Source organism: Myotis yumanensis, unplaced genomic scaffold, assembly GCF_028538775.1.
Source record: "Myotis yumanensis isolate MYYU_CA2020_CCGP unplaced genomic scaffold, mMyoYum1.0.hap1 SCAF_1, whole genome shotgun sequence".
In the NCBI taxonomy this organism is placed as follows: Eukaryota; Metazoa; Chordata; class Mammalia; order Chiroptera; family Vespertilionidae; genus Myotis; species Myotis yumanensis.
In genome coordinates, this window is record NW_027223752.1 from 79,151,587 (window position 1) to 79,171,665 (window position 20,079).

Here is a 20,079-nt window from a genome sequence, read left to right on the forward strand (position 1 = left end):
CTTTGACATAAATTTTGGGAGGGCACGAACATTACTAGTAAGTCCATTAAAATCCTCCTTCCAAAATATAAATAGACAAACAAATCCAGGCTATAAAACAATGCTTTATATCTGAACCAATCAATTAAGGCTTTTAAAAATTAGCACATAGGAAAAAATGCCACAAAGAACTTAAACTGGTCATTCAGATACTAGATGTAGAGACAGTTTAGATCACTTTCAAGATAGCTGAAATTAATTACCAGGATGAATCCAGAGTAATCAAGCTTGAAGAAACATGTTAGGCCATCAGTAATACATCATTATGACTCATGCTATGGTTCATTCTTATCCTTTAATGGGATCTGTGGGAATGGCAACCCTCCCAGCTTCATAAGCAAGCACTGGAGGGAAGTGCTATAATGGGAACTTGTTAAAATGTGAATTACACAACAGCCCTCCTGAAATGAAAAAAAAAAGTTAATTGCTAAGGAAGAATGCTTTTATTAACCAACATCTCCCAGTTTATACCACTGCTGATAGGGTGACCTGACACTGCAGAGCCATGAACCAGAATTTGAAAAAAAAAAATGTAATCCACACAGAAATGATTCAGAAAACTAGCAATAACTAGCAAGGTAGGATCTTATAATAAAAACTTTTTTTCTCATTAATGAGGTTTGAACATGCAAACAGACAAAATGGACAAAAATTACCTCTTGTTAAGACCCCATTACTGACATGAAATAAATTGCATCATGAATAAAATAGTGTAGGGTAGTCCTTTTCAAAAGGCAATAATGATAGTAAACACAAATAACTTGGATGTGCAATGGAAGCCCATTTTTACTGAAGCTGTCAAAAGGCTTAAAAGCTTTTAGGGCACACTGGGGAACTGGTTGGACCAGTGAGAATAGCCAAATAGAATTATCATAGGCATTGTTAAATGGCATAGACTTAAACATACCTATAAAAGCACTTTTTTCCCCCTTTAGAGAGATCTAGTCTTCCAAATATGGTTGTTTGAAAAGAAAATGTACTTGGTCAAGTTTCAATCCAAAGGCAACTGCTCTGAAGAGAATCACATCAAGTATTAAAACTAGTCAGCCCTGGCCGGTTTGGCTCGGTGGATGGAGCGTCAGCCTGTGGACTCAGGGGTCCCGGGTTCTATTCCGGTCAGGGGCATGTGCCTTGGTTGAGGGCACATTCCCAGTGGGGAGTGTGCAGGAGGCAGCTGATCAATGTTTCTCTCTCATCGATGTTTCTAACTCTCTATCTCTCTCCCTTCCTCTCTGTAAAAAGTCAATATAATGAATTAAAAAAATAAAATAAACTACGTTTGGCCTTGACAAAAATTATGCAAATGATTGTGAGAAAGGTAGAGGAAAATTTTACATTTGAGAACTGTAGTCCTTTCCCCCCATTTGTTTAAGCCAAGGTTTCCCCCATCTTTATGATAGTAATCTGGTTGCTATTGGTATCCACTGGCTCCAGGATTTCATTCCTGTTATCTGGCTAGGGATGTTGGGACCTGCATCCAGCCCCTGCAGAAGTGGGAGAGGTAGAGTGTGGGAGAGGCCCACCATGTGGATGGAGTGACGAGAGTGGCCGCAGAGGCCTGTGAGCTGTCCTTGACTGAGACCAGTCACAAATGCCTCCTGTCTTTGGAGCCATCTTCTCCTAAAATCCAGAGATGTTCCAGTTCATCTATTTCACCTCTTCTCTCTGTGCCAGAGGTTATCCCCATTTTTCCCTGGGTGAGCATCTTGGATACTTTGTGAACCTGATTGGGAAGAAACATGGATGTCAGTGAATTTTCAGAAGGATTTGTCTGGCAGGGCCTATGACTCCTTTGAGAAACCAGGCCTGACTTCTCTTGCATCTGCTCTGCCTGCTTGTGCACCCAGTAATCATTCATGGCAGCCAGGAGACACTGGGCAGTTGTCTGACACATGCCCTGCCAAGTGAGATGGCTCTTATCCGTGGGGGGTCCACACTATGCCTGGAGGTGAGCAGCACAGTTTGGAAAGGAAGTTATGACCAAGTGAAAGCTTGGGATTATTCTGTTCATCTGTAATAGTGGATCTATTGGTCACTTTGCTTCATACACATTGTGAATGTGGACGGATAAACTAGAGCTGTGCCCATCATTTGTTTTGTTAAGAAATTTTGAAATAATAAGTAATTTGAAAAATTACTCATCTTGATTTGCCTTTATTTGTATTTTTCTGGTTCTTAGACGAATATGTGCACATTAAAAAATATATTTGGGCCGAAACCGGTTTGGCTCAGTGGATAGAGCGTCGGCCTTCGGACTGAAGGGTCCCGGGTCCGATTCCGGTCAAGGGCATGTACGTGGGTTGCGGGCACATCCCCAGTGGGAGATGTGCAGGAGGCAGCTGATCGATGTTTCTCTCTCATCGATGTTTCTAACTCTCTATCTCTCTCCCTTCCTCTCTGTGAAAAATCAATAAAATATGTATAAAAAATATATATTTGGGTGTGTAACTCTGAAGTGCAAGTACTCTCTATCCTCACCTCTCTGGGGTCACCATGGCTAGCAGCTTGGTGAACATTCAATATATTGCCTTCTGTTTGCATATATTGACCTACTTTGCTTTTAAAAAATGTGAACATTCTACTCCCACTCTTGGGCAACTCGCCATTTCACTTACCAGCATATTTTGTTGATTTTTTTTTTGTCTTTGTGACTCTCTTACAGGCACACTGTGGACATGTGACATGTCCAGCACACGTAGACCAGTCTCGCTGGTGACAGTGGCATCATTCCAACATGTATCTGCCTAGCATTTATTTCAGGGCTCCTCTGGTGAAGGCATACGGGGGTCCCCAAAAAAAGGAAAAAAAAAGCAGGGAAGAAACATCTGCACAGCATATGTCTCAAGGGACCTGGCGAACATGGCATACTGTTCTTAATATGTTTGCAACCCCTTCTGGATGCTATGTGTTTTAACCAAGGTCACCTCTCCGAGAAAGGTTGTTTCCCCAGGTAGGGATCTTTCCCTGAAGTTAGGGAGGGGATAAAACCGCTTAACTAAGTGCCAGGCGGGTAGTTAATCCCTTTAGCTACAAACAATCACGCTTAAGCTACATAATCTTTCCTCCCTGGACTGGAGATGAGAAACGCCCTAACCTTTGCAATAGACGTTGAAGGGATTAAGATCAACTGGTATAAATACAGATGTAACAAGACCAGAAACACCCGAACTTGGCTGGAGAACCTGGCTAGAGATCCTGGCTAGGCTGCTGATCGCCTGAACGCTGTCTCCCTGTCATTCCTTCTTTGCCGACTCCATCCACACCTTTGGGGACCCCTGGACCTGCTGGGGTTGGACCCCAACACTGAACCTGTCTCCAAGGCCCAGCTTTCATAACCGTACTCTCAAAATCACCTGGACTCGTATTTCAAAATCTTTTTGCACAAAGGCAAGAACTCACACACTCGCGGAGCGCCGCCACTGCACGGCTGTCGCCATGATCATCCCAGTGCGCTGCTTCACGTGCGGCAAGGTCGTTGGCAACATGTGGGAGGCCTACCTGGGGCTGCTGCAGGCCGAGTACACCGAGGGGGACGCCCTGGATGCGCTGGGCCTCAAGCGCTACTGCTGCCGCCGCATGCTGCTGTCCCATGTGGACCTCATCGAGAAGCTGCTCAACTATGCACCCCTGGAGAAGTGACCGCGCTGCCCGCAGCGGGGATCCCGGCATGTCTGGCCTGAGACCCTTTCGTTGAGGGGTGGGCAGCCAGAAGCAGTGCTGCCCACCTTTGTCTCCTGCTCTGGAAGGAAGCACCCAATAAAGGTCTTTGCAGAACAAAAATAAATAAATAAAAATAAAAATAAAAAATAAAAAAGAACTGACACACTCTAGGCCACTGGCTCCAGACCCCATCCCTTTCCAGTAACACCAGGAGACTGTCTACCCTGATTTTTTTTAAAAATATATTTTATTGATTTTTCACAGAGAGGAAGGGAGAGGGATAGAGAGCTAGAAACATCAATGAGAGAGAAACATCGATCAGCCGCCTCCTGCACACTCCCCACCGGAGATGTGCCCGCAACCAAGGTACATGCCCCTGACTGGAATCGAACCTGGGACCCTTGAGTCCGCAGTCCAAAGCTCTATCCGCTGAGCCAAACCGGTCAGGGCTATCCTGATTTTATTAGAATGGAAAGAGCTCTGGAGAATAGCAGGAGTGAAGATTGAAAAGGTATGCAGTCACCTGGCAGGTTTTAAAGATCTGAAATGATCAAATAAAGGTGTTTGAGAAAGAAAAAAAATCATTAGAAACCCTTGAAGGTCTATTGCTCATGGACAAGCACTGTTCCTACTTTAAAATAGATTTTCTGAGATATTTTACTATGCAAATGTATATTTAAGAACAAAAGTGAGATATAATAAGTATTATATTATGTAGGTCAATCCATGCCAGTATGTAGAAATGCACATAATAAAAATGGCAGTTGAAGCATGGATGGAACTAGAGAGCATTATGCTAAGCGAAATAAGCCGGTCAGAAAAAGATAAATATCACAGGATCTCACTCATATGTGGAATATAATGAACAATATAAAATGATGAACAAAAATAGAACCTGAGACATAGAAGCATCTAACAGATTGTACAACCTATGAGGGAAGGCGGGGAATGAGGGGGTAAGAGATCAACCACAGGACTTGTATGCATGCATTATGAGCATAACCAATGGACACAGACAGTATGGGGGGTAAGGGCTGGTGCTTGGGGGAGGGGGAAGTGGGGGAAAGGTCAATAGGGGGAAAAGGAGACTCATGTAATACTTTAAACAATAAAGGATTTTTTTTAAAAAATGGCAGTTGAAACGAAAAATAAATGGCCCCGGCTGGTGTGGCTCAGTTAGTTGAGCATTAGTATTGAGTTTCCATTCCCAGTCAGGGCATAAGCCTGGTTTGCAGGCTTGATCCCTAGTAGGGGTCGTGCAGGAGGCAGCTGATCAATGTTTCTCTCTCATTGATGTTTCTAACTCTCTATCCCTCTCCCTTACTCTCCGTAAAAATTCAATGAGATATATATTAAAAAAATTAAACAAACAAAAAAAATAGCTTCTTAGACTCCTAAAGAGGTAGTGTAGAGGGGTGAGATACAAACACAATTACAAAAAATGTGTAGGTGGCATAAATTATAAAAGTCAAAGAAGACAACTGGTATAACCTGTGGAATCATGGTGTACCTTCTCACAGTTTCTGTAATTAAAATCATATTTGCTCAAAGGCACAAAGTAAGCAAAGTTTAACATATATTTTTACAATTTCAGTATTCCCATTATTTTCTAATTCAAGTTTAGTCCGGTGGGAGGCAGACAGGAGGCTTTCAAAAAATGATTATTTGCTTAAATTACTTTGTGTAAATTCAAACCTTGTTATTTTAAAGCAACAATATGTTCTAGTCCAGGGGTGGGCAAACTTTTTGACTCGGGGGCCACAATGGGTTCTTAAACTGGACCGGAGGGCCGGAGCAAAAGCATGGATGGAGTGTTTGTGTGAACTAATATAAATTCAAAGTAAACATCATTACATAAAAGGGTACGGTCTTTTTTTTTTTTTTTTTTTTAGTTTTATTCATTTCAAACGGGCCGGATCCGGCCCGCGGGCTGTAGTTTGCCCACAGCTGCTCTAGTCAGTGCTTCTCTGTCCTTGAGGAGAATCACCTGGAGAACTATAAAAAACTTGATGCCCATGTTCCACCTTAAGCAAATGGATTAGAATCACTGGAGATGTGGCCCAGGCATCAGTATTTTAAAGAGGTCCCAAAGTGAGTCTCCGGGGACTCCAGGACAGACAACCATTAAGCTTCTAGGTTTAGAATGTCATGTTATAACTGGGTGAAGAGAGGGTGAAATGGGTAAAGGATATCAAATGTATGATGACAAACAGAAACTAGACTTTGGGTGGTGAGTATCTATTCTAAGATCTATTCTAAGAAAAGGGTAATATGCTAATTAGACCAGACATCTTCCAGACATCCATCTGGATGTCCTTCTGGACAAAACCACAGTGGCAGGGGCTGAGGCAGAGGCAGTTAGGGGCGATCAGGCCGGCATACGGGCATATCAGCTGGTTAAGGGTGACCAGGCAGGCAGGGGAGCAGTTAGGGGTGATTAGGCTGGCAGGCAAAGGTGGTTAGGGGCTATCAGGCAGGCAGGCAGAGTAGTTAGGGGTGATCAGACAGGCAGGCAGGTGAGCGGTTAGGAGCCAGCGGTCCCGGATTGCGAGAGGGATGTCCAACTGCCAGTTTAGGGATCAGGGCTAAACCGGCAGTTGGACATCCCCCGAGGGGTCCTGGATTGAAGGGTGCAGGCCAGGCTGAGGGACACCCTCCCCGTGCATGAATTTTGTGTACCAGGCCTCTAGTCCTATCTAATAATAGACAAACATGGTAATTAACCATACCTCCGCTATGCTTCGCATTGGCTAATCACCAGGATATGCAAATTAACTGCCAACAAAGATGGCGGCTGGCAGCCACGTAGCTGAAGCAAGCAGGAGGTTTGCTTGCTCCAGTGATGGAGGAAGCCAAGGTTCTCCACCTGCCACAGCCCAGCTCTGAGCTCCGGAAGCAACGTTTCAATTATAGAAGCTAAACAAACCCCAGATACCTGCTTTCAGCCAGCCACGGCCTCAGAGCTAGAGCCGGCTCTCAGCTCCAGTGACAGCTATAGAAGGTAAATAAATCCCAGAAAAAAAAGAAAAAGAAAAAAAAAAAGAGGCTGGGGGCTTCAGTCACCCACTAGCCTGAAAACGGCCCTCAGCCCCTCACCCAGACTGGCCAGGCACCCCAGTGGGGACTCCCATCCTGAAGGGGGTGTAACCAGCTGCAAACAGCCATCAGCCCGTCATCCAGTCTGGCCACGCACCCAAGCGGGACCCCCACCCTGATCCGGGACACCCTTCAGGGCAAACCAGCTGGCCCCCACCTGTGCACCAGGCCTCTATCCTATATAGTAAAAGGGTACTATGCAAACTGACCCTAACAGCAGAAAGACTGGGAATGACTGGTCACTATGATACACACTGACCACCAGGGGGCAGGCGCTCAATGCAGGAGCTGCCCTCTGGTGGTCAGTGCGCTCCCACATGGGGGAGGTCTGCTCAGCCACAAGCCAGGCTGATGGCTGCCAGTACAGCGGTGGTGGTGGGAGCCTCTCCTGCCTCCTCAGCAGCGCTAAGGATGTCTGACTGCAACTTAGGTCTGCTCCCCGCTGGCAAGTGGACATCCCCCGAGGCTGCCGGGCTGCCAGAGGGATGTCTGATTGCCATCTTAGGCCTAATCCCCCGGGGAGCAGGCCTAAGCCAACAAGTGGTCACCCCCGAGGGGTCCCAGACTGCGAGAGGGCACAGGCCAGGCTGAGGGAACCCCTACCCCCAAGTGCACAAATTTTTGTGCACCGGGCTTCTAGTCCTATATAATAAAAGTCTAATATGCAAATTGCCCCCTTGACCAGGAGTTTGACCAGGGGGCGGGGCTTGCCGGCCAACTGCCCGCGGCCCCTCCCCACAGCTGGCCCCGCCCCTCAACCCCCCCACACCCCCCATTGGGGGCAGGGCTGGCTGGCCAACCTTCTGCTTCCCCTCCCCCCGGCCAACCCGATCAGCCCTAATTGGGGTGGGCTGGCCAGACCCCACCTGTGCACGAATTGCACTGGGCCTCTAGTACTATAGTATATACAGATACTGAATTATAATTGGTACACCTGAAACTTATGTTATTAACCAATGTTACCTCATTAAGATGATATTTTTCTCTTTCTTTCTTAAATTTTTAATCAAGATATAATTTACATGTAACATTGAATTAGTTTTAGGGGTACAACTTAATGATTTGATATATGTATATAGGGTGGGGCAAAAGTAGGTTTACAATTGTTCATATGGAAAATAATACAATAATTAAGAAATAATAATACAAGAATAAACTGTTTCCCATATTCTTAATTGAATGCAAATATACCCAATATACTCTATATATTTACCACAATGAATTCTGTTAACATCCATCACTACACATGATTATATTTAAAAAACATATATTTATATTTTTCTAAATCCACAGTGCAGAGAACTAGGAAAAGTATGGGAAAGTACAACTTTAAAAGGTGCTCTGAAATCCCATTACTCCTTCATGTGTTTATCATTTGAGTCATTTTTCTATGTATATGAAATAACATGCAAAATATGCAAAAATTATACATTTTAGAACTGGAAGTTAGCCTTAGAAGTTAATTAGTATAAATCCCTCATTTTATAGATGAAGAAATTAAGGCCAAGAGACTTCCAAATTCAAGTGACTCAGGTAGTTAGTTCATTAGGAGTCAGGATTAGAATCTAGGTTTTCCTTCATTTTTCTTGCAAAACAAAATTTGTACAAAAACTGGAATCTCGCAGAAACCGGTTTGGCTCAGTGGATAGAGCGTTGGCCTGCAGACTGAAAGGTCCCGGGTTGAATTCATATGGTTCTTGATTTTTTCCATATGACTTATTTTGCATAGCATGATATTCCCAAGATTCATCCATGTTGTCAGGAATGGCGGTATTTCATCTTTTCTTGTGACTGAGTAGTATTCCATTGTATAAATGTACAACAGCTTCTTTATCAAATCATCTCACGAAGGACATTTCCGTTGTTTCCTTATCTTCGCCACCGTGAATAATGCTGCACTGAACATGGGAGTACATATATCTTTTAGAATAAATTAAGTTTTTAGATACCCAGAAGAGGGGTTGCTGGATCATAGGATAACTCTATTCTTAGTTTTTTTGGGAACGTCCATAGTGTTTTCCATAGTAGCTGTACCAGTTTACATTCCTTCTAGCAGTGAATAAGGATATCTTTTTAAAAAAAATATATATATATATTATTGACTTTTTACAGAGAGGAAGGGAGAGGGATAGAGAGTTAGAAACACTCATGAGAGAGAAACATCGATCAGCTGCCTCCTGCACATCCCCTATTGGGGATGTGCCCGCATCCAAGGTACATGCCCTTGACTGGAATCAAACCCAGGACCCTTCAGTCCCCAGGCCAATGCACTATCCACTTAGCCAAACCAGTTAGGACATGTAGGAGAGTACTTTAAAAGGGAATATATGATTTAAGTGACTAACAATATTTTAAAGTGTTCCTTTAAAATTTATTAAGGAATAAGACAAGAGCCCTAACTGGTTTGGCTCAGTGGATAGAGTGTGAGCCTTCGGACTGAAGGGTCCTGGGTTTGATTCCAGTCAAGGGCATATGACGGAGTTTTGGGCTCAATCCCCAGTAGGGGGCCTGCAGGAGACAGCTGATCAATGGTTCTCATCATTGACATTTCTATCTCTCTCCTTTGCCCTTCCTCTCTGAAATCAATAAAAATATATATTTTAAAAAAAGAATAAGACAAGAATAGCTTGAAAATCAGACAATATTGCACAAAATTACCAGAATATATAACATTTTTACGTACTCCCTCCCTTCTAATTTTTACCCTTTATTTTACATAATGTAATTGTAGTATACTCAGTTTTGTATTACAGTTACTTTCTTGTTTTAAAAAATATATTATTTTATTGATTTCAGAGAGGAAGGGAGAGGGCGAGAGAGATGGAAACATCAATTATGAGAATCATCGTTCAGCTGCCTCCTGCACACCCCCACTAGGCATCAAGCCCACAACCCCGACATGTGCCCTTGACCAGAATCAAACCCGGACCCTTCAGTCCACAGGCCCACGCTCTATCCACTGAATCAAACCAGCTAGAATATAAATTAATGTAATTTTTTTAAAGCGGGCGTTTTGTGCATACTCTGATCTACCAATTATAGTTCCAATAATTTAACTTAAGGAAATAAGGAAAGATGTGCAAGGATGTTCACAGCAACATGGGTTATAAAGGGAAAAATAAAACAGAAAACAACTTAAGTATCCAATAATAGGTTAAATTATGATACAGGTGTACAACTGAACACAAAGCCCACTTAGTACGAACAATGTTGTATATTATTTAATGACATTAAAAAACACATCATGCGTATGTGGTGAGCCCACCATTCAACCTCACAACAAACTTTGAAAATAGGTGCATTATTCAACTTTTACATATGAAGAGGTTTGCAATATACACAACTGAACTTGCCCAAGGTCACAAAATTCAGTCATGAAGCCAGGATTCAAAAGGAGGCCATCTGAATGAACCGCGGCCTCCTGGCTTTGGTGCAGAACGGGGATACCACCATCTACCGCCCAGGGTTACCGTGAGACTTAAATGAAATAATAAGCACAAAGCTCCAGGAACACAGTAGACATCCAATACTCGGAAGCTACTAAATAACTCAAGGTCACACCATCCGTGGTGAAACCAGGATTTAAAGCGAGCTCGGTCTGAATCTTGTAATTCCCGGGAGGGCGGAGGAACTGAAAACCTTTTCTTGGCTTCAACTCCTCAAGCAGAGTCAGTACGGACCTTCCCTCGGCCCCGTAAAGGGCGCCTCGGGGTCAGGGGACACACAACAGGCCTCTTCCAAAAGGAGGGGCGCCCGGAGTCGCTTTAGGAAGATTTAAATTCAGGCAGCTTTTCTCACCTGCCGCGCTCGCTACTTCCACGGACTCTGTGCCCGCCCCCGGAAGTGACGTGTTACGCACGCGCCGGACGTGGGCTTGCGGACTGGGACCAGACGTCGCGGACGCTGGTGGGCCTGGGGCGCCGTGTGACGCCTTAGACAAGGCAGCTTCACGGCGTTAGGAGGCGTCCATTGCCATGACGGCCCAGGGCAGCCTGGTGGCCAACCGAGGCCGGCGCTTCAAGTGGGCCATTGAGCTGAGCGGGCCTGGAGGAGGCAGCAGGTGAGGAGCCTGGGCGGAGGGCCTTGCCCCCAGAACTGCCCCGGAGGCATGGAACCTGGGCTGGATGGGTGGCACCAAGACAGCTCCGGGGCAGCTAGCGGCGGAAGCCGTGGAGGTTTTTGTGCCCAAAGGATGCGTAGTCCCGTCTTCCCAATAGGCAGGGCTCTGACGAACCTACAGGAGGGGTTGATGTAATCTGGGTAGATGCACCTGATGATCTTAACTCCTATGGGTAGCAGAACAGGAAATGTGGGAGTCCACAGCTTTAGTTTATTTTTTTCTTCTTTAAAAAATGTTTTTATTGATATTAGAGCGAGAGGAAGGGAGAGGGATATAGAAACATTAATGATGAGAATCATTGATTGGCTGCCTCCTGCAGGCCCCCTACTGGGGATCAAGCCCACAACCCCGGGCCTGTGCCCTGACCGGAATCCAACCGGGACCTTCTGGTTCATAGGTCAACGCTCAGCCACTGAGCCATGCCCGCTGGGCGAGCAGCCTGTTACTTGGTTTGCTTCTTTAGGGGCCGAAGTGACCGGGGCGGCGGCCAGGGCGACTCGCTGTACCCCGTTGGTTACTTGGACAAGCAAGTGCCGGATACCAGCGTGCAAGAGACGGACCGGATCCTGGTGGAGAAGGTACAGAGGTATAGATGTCGCCGTCGTCTGGGGGCTCGTCCTGGCCCACCCACCCGCTTTTCTCTCCCAGACAGCACATGAATATCTTACTGTAGATGGGCCTTATCCTGAATGTTTTGGTAGCTCAACTGCTTGAGATGAGTGTGTTAACAGTAGTTTACATATCAGCTCCAAAAGTGCTTAAGAATTGGAAAAAGAAAAGACTTTTAGAACCTAAGGCATAAGAAAGTAGGTTGAAAATTATTTATTGGTGGCAATGCCTTTCAGTTGAAGTCATCCTTTTGTCCTCTAATTTCCTTACACCACATAACCTGCCAGGATATTCTGTTGGCTTTATCTTCAAAATAGATTCAAAATCTTACTGCTTCTTATTACTTTCACCTATCGTCGTGGTCTAAGCCACTACCGTCCTTCACCCAGATGTCTTCATTGTTGTGGGAGCGGTTCGTGCATTGTAGGGTGTTTAACAGAACCCCTGGCCTCTACCTATTAGATGCTAAAAGTGCCCTTCCCCAGTTGTGACAACCAGAATGTCTGCAACTACCACATGTCTCCAGGGAGGTGAATCGCCCTTCTGTGGAGAACCACTGATTTTTAGAGTACAATCTGATGAGCGTTAATAGTGGTATACCACCTTGAAACCACGACTATCTTGAAAGAACATTTTCTTCTTCTCCAAAAGATTCCTTGTGCCCCTCTCTGCCACAGATTTTTAATTGGTCTCACTACTTCCCCCTGTAGTCTAGTCCCAGCACAGCAGCCAGTACTATGATCTTTTTAAAACATGAGTCAGATCATTCCTATTAAAACTCTTCTGTAGCTCATTTCACTTATTGCAAAAGCAAGTCTTTGTAATGTTCTACCTAACTCTATATTGACTAAGCCCCTTGTAACATCTTTGACTTAATCTCCTATCACATTCCCTTGTATGTATTATTTTTTTTATTGATTTTTAGAGAGAGTAAGGGAGAGGGAGAGAAACATTGATGTGAGAGGGAAACATCAATAGGCTGCTTCTTCTACACCTTCTACTGGGAATCAAGCCTGAAACCCAGACATGTGCCCTGACTGGGAATGGAACTGGCAACCTTTCAGTGCACCAGATGACACCCAACTGAGCCACACTGGCCAAAGCTAATTTTATTTTTTAATCCTCAACCAAGGATATGTTTTTATTGATTTTTAGAGAGAGAGATTAGGAGAGAGAGAGAGAGAAACAGAAACATCAATGGGAGAGAAAAACATTGATGAGCTGCCTCCTGTAGGCGCCCCAACCTGGGATCAAACCCGATTAACCTTTTGGTGTATGGGACAACTCTCCAACCAACTGAGCCACCTGTCCAGGGCTACCACTTTCCCCTCTGTTCACTGCAGCCTTGTCAGATTAGCCTCCTTGCTGCTCCTTAAATATGCCGGGCAAGTTCCCATCTAAGGATTTGTGTACTTGTTTTTCCCTCTGCTGGAATACTCTTCCCCAGCACCTTTATGGCTTGCTCTCTTATCAATGAAGCCTACCCTCATGGCACTCCCTATCATGTTTCCCACTTTACATTTCTCTGTGTCATTCATATACATGACACAGTTTACTTATTTTACTACCCATCTTTTCATTAATTTCAGCCCCAGGTTTTTGTCTCCTAAAAGCCTAGAACAGTGCCTGCACTTTCTTTCCCTCAGGCTTGCTATTTAATATTAAGCGATTTGTTTCATAAAATTCCAGTGATTTTTCACAACATGAAAATGACAGCTATTCTCAATTTTTTTGTTGATAAGTATCATTTTTCATCTTGGTATCAAATTGTAACATAATACATGATAGTTAAAGTATTAACATGGCTTAATTTTAAAGGTAGATTATCATAAAATAATTCTTTAGTCCTATTGTATAGATGATTTGATATTTAAGCTTACAGACAAATGATCTATGTAAATGACATATTGGGAAACTTTATTTACAAGTATGGGCATTTATTCTTTTAATGTGAGTAAACACAAATGGATAGTGGTATATTATTTTTATATAGCTAGATTTGCTTTGTTAATATTTTGCTTAGGATTTTTGCATTTATGTTTATGACTGATAGTGGTCTATAAACTTTTCTCATAATGTCCTTGTCAGGTTTTGGTATTCATGAGGCCCCATGTAATGAGTTGTAGAGTGTTCATGTTTATTTTCTAAGTTTGTATAAGATTGGCTTTATTTTTTCCTTAAATGTTTGAAATTTGCCAAGGAAAACCATCTGATGGGCTTAGTTATAGATTCAGTTTCTTAAAACAGTTATGGGATTAGTTATATTTCCAATTTCTTATACCATTTAGGTAAGTTGTATTTTTTTTTAGGAATTGTACCATTTCCTAAAATTCATAGTTTGATCACTGTAATATTTGCAAAACCTATAGAGATGTCCCTTTTTCATTTCTGATGTTGAATATTTATCTTCCATCCTTTTTTCTTCATCAGGCTCACCAGTATGATGTTATTAATCTTTTTTAAAAAACAACCGTCGGCTTGATTTAATGACAATTTCACTAATTACTACTCTCATTATTTTCTTTCTTTTCATTTGTTCTTTTTCTAACTTATTGAAATAGGTGCTTACTTTATTTTTAGTGTTCTAATCTGTATTTAAAGCTATACATTTCTCAGAGTTCTAGCTATGTTCCGCAGTTGTTAAAATGTATTTTGATCAGTTAAAAAAATATTTTCCATTATAAATTCTTTTGATTCATGAATTATTTCAAGTACATTTGTTAATTTCAACTCATAATGGATTTTTGGTTATCTGTTATTGAATTCTAGCTTGATTGCATGGTAATCAAAGAACATGCTTTGTATAATTTGAGTTCTTTGAGTTACTGACACTTCCTTCATGGCTCAGGAAGTGGTCAGTTTTTGTAAATGTCCCATGTGTGTTTGAGAACAACGTGAATTCTGCAGCTGTTGGGAGCAATGCTTTATACATGTCAGTTGGGTTCAGTTTGTTAATGTCTTTCAAATCTATATCTTGATTTGTCTGTTAGTTATTGAGGTATGCTAATCTCTCACTATGTGGATTTATCTATTTTCTTTTTTTTTAATTAAAAATTTTTTTTATTGATTTCAGAGAGGAAGGGAGGAGAGATAGAAACATCGATGAGAGAATCATTGATCAGATGCACAAAATTGAAAATTGTGTTCATTTGACTTTAACATCAGTGATACAATAAATGTGGGGCTGAGGGTAGTGCTCAGAGGTTAAAATTGTGTCTTTGTTTTAGCGCTGTTGGGACATTGCCTTGGGCCCCCTCAAACAGATTCCCATGAACCTCTTCATCATGTACATGGCAGGCAACACTATCTCCATCTTTCCTACTATGATGGTGTGTATGATGGCTTGGCGGCCCATCCAGGCACTTATGGCCATTTCAGCCAGTAAGTATTTTTGAACTAATAACCCTTATGAAAGTTTTAAGAATTAAAGGTAAATTCTTAGGCAAAACCCATATTGGAAATCTTTGCATGGCTCTTGGCTAGTAGCGGGGAGGGTGTGCAGGACGGTGATGGTAGTGGTGGTGACATGGAGGGAAAAACAGCTTATCATGGATTTTGTTCACTAGCTCTATTTGCTGTTTTACTGTGGGCTGGTGTGTATTATTTATGTCTTAATATGTGCCTGATTCGTAATTTTTAAAAAAGTTGTTTTGGCACTTTGTTACTCCAACAGCTTTCAAGATGCTAGAAAGTTCAAGCCAGAAGTTCCTTCAGGGTTTGGTGTATCTCATTGGAAATCTCATGGGTTTGGCATTGGCTGTTTATAAGTGCCAGTCCATGGGACTATTGCCTACACATGCATCAGACTGGTTAGCCTTCATTGAACCTCCTGAGGTAAGGCAAAAGAAAAGTTAACTTTGGGGCTAGTAGTAACGGACAGTAAATAGCTGATCCATTTGATGTAAGGGATTAGAGTTGGTATTAGAGCGAATTTCCTTTTTAATCCTCCCCCAAGAGAGAATGAAAGGGGGGTGGGGGAGGGGGGGGGAGAAAGAGAGACACAGAGAGAGAAAAACATTGATGTGCGAGAGACACATTGATAGGTTGCCTCCTGCAAGTGCCCCGACCTGGGCCAGGGATTGAACTTGTAACCCAGGTACGTGCCCTTGACTGGGAATTAAACCCTTGACCCTTCCATGTGTGGGGCTCATAACTGTAATCACTGAGCAATGCCAGCCAGGGCTAGAGCCCATTTTTCTTAAGAAATAAGATCCATTAGAAGTCAGGAAGTTATTTTTTAAGGATAAAATAACTTGTGGTTAAAGTATTAAGTACTTGATTCAGGAAGTTATTTCAGTGCTCATTCCCACTCACCTATTCTTCTTGTTTCAGAGGATGGAGTTCAGTGGTGGTGGACTGCTTTTGTGAACCTGAGAAAGCACCTGGTGACCATGTATTTGGATCTCATTTACAACCTTCTTTACCCCCAGTGATGACTCCTCAGCATATTCACCCTTAACATTATCACTCGTGCTGAAAAGAACTGAAAGCACCCTTTTTTCCAGGGTGAGGAGACATCCTAGAAAGATAATGTATATATCACTACAAACACAAAGAAACTATGCCACAACCCTTGACTGAAAATAATGTAGAAAACTTTATTTATGTTTTCAGTATAGAGCAAAACAACAAACAAAACCGTAACTATGTAAACAAAAGAATAGTTGCTGCTAAACCAAGAACCACAGCAGCATCTCCTTTCAATAAATTAAATGGTCAAGAACAGTGCTTTAAAAAAATTATATAGGTTTTCCTTAATATTTCACTTCTATTTAACATAAGCTGGGACATAAAACTTCTGTTGGAGACACTTGTGGAAGGTGTGAGAAACTAATGCTGGATTCTGATTATACATGATGAAAAGAAAAATAAACCAGACAAAAAGCACATAAATATAATTACAGTAAATTGCTACTTTAATATCCACAATGGATTTTTAATACATTTAGGGGGAATGAGGATTGGAGGAATCGTTGGGGCCACAGGAATCTGAGGCAATGGAAGGTACAAAGTAGGCATCTTTCCCCTGCCAAGAGGAACCTGGTACCTGTCAAGCAGATGCTGCAGTTCAAACTTCAGCTTTTAAGAAAGCTATAGAAGGCAGAGGGCCAGTAATTGGAAAATGTATGTTATCATAACCTGCCCTGGTAAAGTCATAGCTAAGACTTAAAAGTTGGATCTTATTCAAAAGGCAGGAGGAGGTCTTTTCTTTCTCTTCCTTCTTGAAACACAAAACCCCTTCCCCTAAGGTGCATTCTCATTAAGTTTTCCGTATTGCTTTATTTGCAGTGATTAAAAGAGACAAGATACTTTGTAGACAAACAACATAAGCAACACAGAGACATGAAATGCTCTAGATAGAGATGAGTTTAAATCTGGCCTAATAACCATTTTCCCACGTAACAATGATTTTGTATTTAGGGGCTGAAGTAGTGGCTATATTAATAGCCATGAATTCCCTTATCCCTTTAAAAGATTCTTACAGAGCTCTAACCACAAAATGCTTTTAAAACTAACCTTAATTCCACCAATATTTTTTCCTATATGGAAATACATATAAATATCACTTTGGCCAGAAGGTATGTGTAAATGTAGACTTTTAGAGCATGGATCTTTAATATTTTGAATCCTGGGGAACCTGTCCTGCTGGACTCAACTAAACAATGGAGTGTTGCAATGGAAGCAGTAAATAATGCTTCTATCCTCTGTAGGAAGGAGAATAAAAGACAAAGATTCTGTCCGCTTTGCTACCATGACGGCCTGAAGGTTGAAAGAAAAGTAAAAGGAATACATTGAAATGACTCAATTTCTTAAGTCATATTGAAGGGTTTTCTCTGTAAAGGTCAAATGAATAGTCTGCTGGTACCTAGGTCAGCTTGCTCCATATCCTAATGGGTAATCAAAAAAGTGCCACTATTGATCAGTAAAGTGAAATTCTAAAGCCACAAATATAGGCAAATAGTTTTTCTAAATAACCTATCATATATTTGAAATTACCATTTAGTCCCACAGAATAATTTCGTTATGCTTGGAAAACAGGTGTTTTTGTGATCAATAAATTAGCAAATAAGCTAAGCTTGCATAAATATTTCCATGACATACTTAAAAGTTCTAAAGCAAAACTGAAATAGCAGAAGACTATTGGCTTAGACAGTCTCCTAGTTTAGAGCCAAGTTTCTGCAGTCAGAATGAAGAATTAAAATGGAAAGGAAAATGGGCATACTTGGCATTTAGGTGAGTGCCTCAAGTCTTCACTATGGCTTTAGAAATGAGTCCACAGGTTTCTTAGCGAAAGAAGTTACTTGAATAGGCCAATGCCAATTGTATGCCACCTTAGTGAAGTAGGTAAGCGAGTAGCAGCATCTCAATAACTTTGGCACTACTGAAGAAATACGGCTCTAGAACTTCGAATTCCATTGCTGGATTTCCCCTTGAAAAGATAGAAACCTTTTGGGAAAGAATTTTAGCCAGGCTTCCTAGTGTTTCTTCCTATGATTTTTGACCTGTGTCTACTAACCCAGAGGACATAAAAGAGAGAAGGAAAGGTGAACCTATTGGTCAGTGTACATTATATTTCTTAGAAAACAGCTTGTATGTTTTGCCCATGTCACACAGATAACCAGATTATATTTCAGTAAATCTTAATAGCTATCTTAGAATTTCCTTAAATTGGCCATTTGAAAAGTACCTGAAAGAAATAATTTTTACTCCACTGTTTAAAAATTTCCATGTTAACACTGCCTACATTACAATCTTAATCACAGAGTGGGGTTTGAAAACCAACAGCTGAAATATACAACAACCCAGTATGTGTACATACACTGCTTTTTGGGGGAAATCTTGTTTTGGAGGACGAAGTAGAAGCTGCAGCCATATTTCAGATTTTGTATATCAGTACCCTAATATAAAATTAGAGTCCTGCAGAGCAGTGGATACACTCAAGAAAATTAGCTTAAAAAGGTTTTCATCTTGGTTTGCCATAGGTTATCTTCACCAGGATGTTAGGTCCCCATACACTTGGCCATGAATGCCTTAGAATGATGACGTTTTTTCTCTGTTGAACCATGACTTCCGAGACTCAATCTTTAATGCTGGATATGTACTTGCTTTTTGTCTTCAGTTGAATTTCTGGTATGTCTTCTGACAATTCATTTTATTGGTTAGCTTGTTAATTCTAACTTGCCTTCAACTGGTACAGACATGGCTTTAGTAATTGACCATTTTTCTAATGTTGAGAGAATATTTGCTTCTGTAAGGGGGGCAGATCATATGAGAGCAAAAAGCAGAACTGTTGTGACGTTTTTGCACAAGTACTTGAGGCTCAGCTTGTCAAGAATTCATTCAGATGATGTGTATAGGACACAGGCCTCTAGTTAGTGGGACTGGTAGTAAAGAGCTGGCACTCATGGAGGATGGAAGCCTTTTGGGAAACATGAAGCCAAGCAGAGTCACTCAGGAGGAAATTACGAATAAATGGTGATCACTTCACTGCCACCACCTCGGACAAGGAGGACTCGCTCTAGTCCCTCGGTGAGCACTTCCAGGAACTCCATGTCTTCAGAATTTGTCAAGGAGACAAAGGCAGAAGAAGAGCACACTTTACAATCTGTACCATGATAATCAGAGTTTATCTGATTACAAAGCTAAAAAAATCAACATGCTTTTGTTAATTATTGCATACTCAGAATTGGAAGACTGTACTTTGTAATTCAGTTTCACCCTGTGAATTAATCCAGGGATCTAGTCCTTTTGCATATGGAAGGATTTTTCTACTTGTTAGATTTTTTTTCCTAAATATTCTTTTTTAAATAGGGAAAACACACAAGTAATGTGTAAAATATTATGAAGCAAAATAAGCCAAAAAAGGAAAAGCCACAACAGGGCAGCTCATTAAGATTTCTAGAGAGAACCCAAGTTTTCTAAGTGAAGCTGCTCAAGAAGAATTTTTCTGCTAGCTCTTTTTTCCTTTTTAAACACTCTTCCTTAATGATACTGGTGGGAATGGGTCAGGTGTCACCACTGCAGTGCTGAAGTGGTCTCAAAAAATCCTGGGTTTTTTTCCTTTTATCTCTTTTTTCCCCTCAGAGGAGGGTCCACTTCAGCTGCTTCTCCCCTAATGCCATCCAAATGAAAGAGGCTTTGCAAGTGGGTAGAGCCTGAAAAGGAGGAAGGATATGGGTATTCTGTCTCGGATTGTCAGAAAGGGTTCCATACACAGTATTAGAAGTAATGTTGCAAATATACCACTGAAAAGCAGTCTCTTTAGGGTTCAGAGAGAACATATATAACCCCAACTCCTTAAAAGAAGATTAATCTCACTGCTTTGTAAGAATCCCTGTATAATAAGACTTTTAAAAGTCTCCCTCTTCAAGAGGAAAATTTTGGCAGGAGCAATCACTTTTATAGCGGCCAAGTAGTCACATCTAAAAAGCAAGCTAAGCCCAGCCAGTGTGGCTCAGGAAGTCCTGGTTTGATTTCCCGTCAGGGCACATGCTTGGGTTTCGGGCTCTATCCCCAGTGGGGGGCAAGCAGGGAGCAGCCAATCAATGATTCTC

General features: G+C 41.9%; 2 protein-coding genes and 1 pseudogene across 7 annotated transcripts in view; 2 read left to right on the forward strand and 1 right to left on the reverse strand.

Annotated features, from left to right (window-relative positions):
• Positions 1 to 3,474: 3,474 nt before the first annotated feature.
• Positions 3,475 to 3,678, forward strand: LOC139003479 (DNA-directed RNA polymerases I, II, and III subunit RPABC5 pseudogene; annotated as a pseudogene).
• A 6,991-nt stretch (positions 3,679 to 10,669) lies between these two features.
• Positions 10,670 to 16,263, forward strand: EMC4 (ER membrane protein complex subunit 4). Of its 3 annotated transcripts, XM_070425664.1 has the most exons (5): positions 10,670 to 10,855; positions 11,379 to 11,493; positions 14,752 to 14,905; positions 15,198 to 15,358; positions 15,857 to 16,263. In XM_070425664.1, exons 1-5 carry the CDS (start codon positions 10,770 to 10,772, stop codon positions 15,890 to 15,892), a joined length of 552 nt encoding a protein of 183 aa, XP_070281765.1. In that variant the 5' UTR covers positions 10,670 to 10,769; the 3' UTR covers positions 15,893 to 16,263. The 3 variants fall into 3 exon arrangements, with proteins under 3 accessions (XP_070281765.1, XP_070281784.1, XP_070281775.1); XM_070425683.1 differs by lacking the exon at positions 15,198 to 15,358; XM_070425674.1 differs by lacking the exon at positions 10,670 to 10,855 and having other exon boundaries at positions 11,418 to 11,501.
• Positions 16,103 to 20,079, reverse strand: part of SLC12A6 (solute carrier family 12 member 6) — an 87,038-nt gene continuing 83,061 nt past the window's right edge. For all 4 annotated transcript variants that reach the window (XM_070425624.1, XM_070425643.1, XM_070425633.1 and 1 more), the window contains one exon: positions 16,103 to 19,079. In XM_070425624.1, coding sequence (XP_070281725.1) covers positions 18,988 to 19,079 — 92 coding nt within the window. In that variant the 3' untranslated portion in view covers positions 16,103 to 18,987. The remainder of the gene's footprint in view (positions 19,080 to 20,079) is intronic.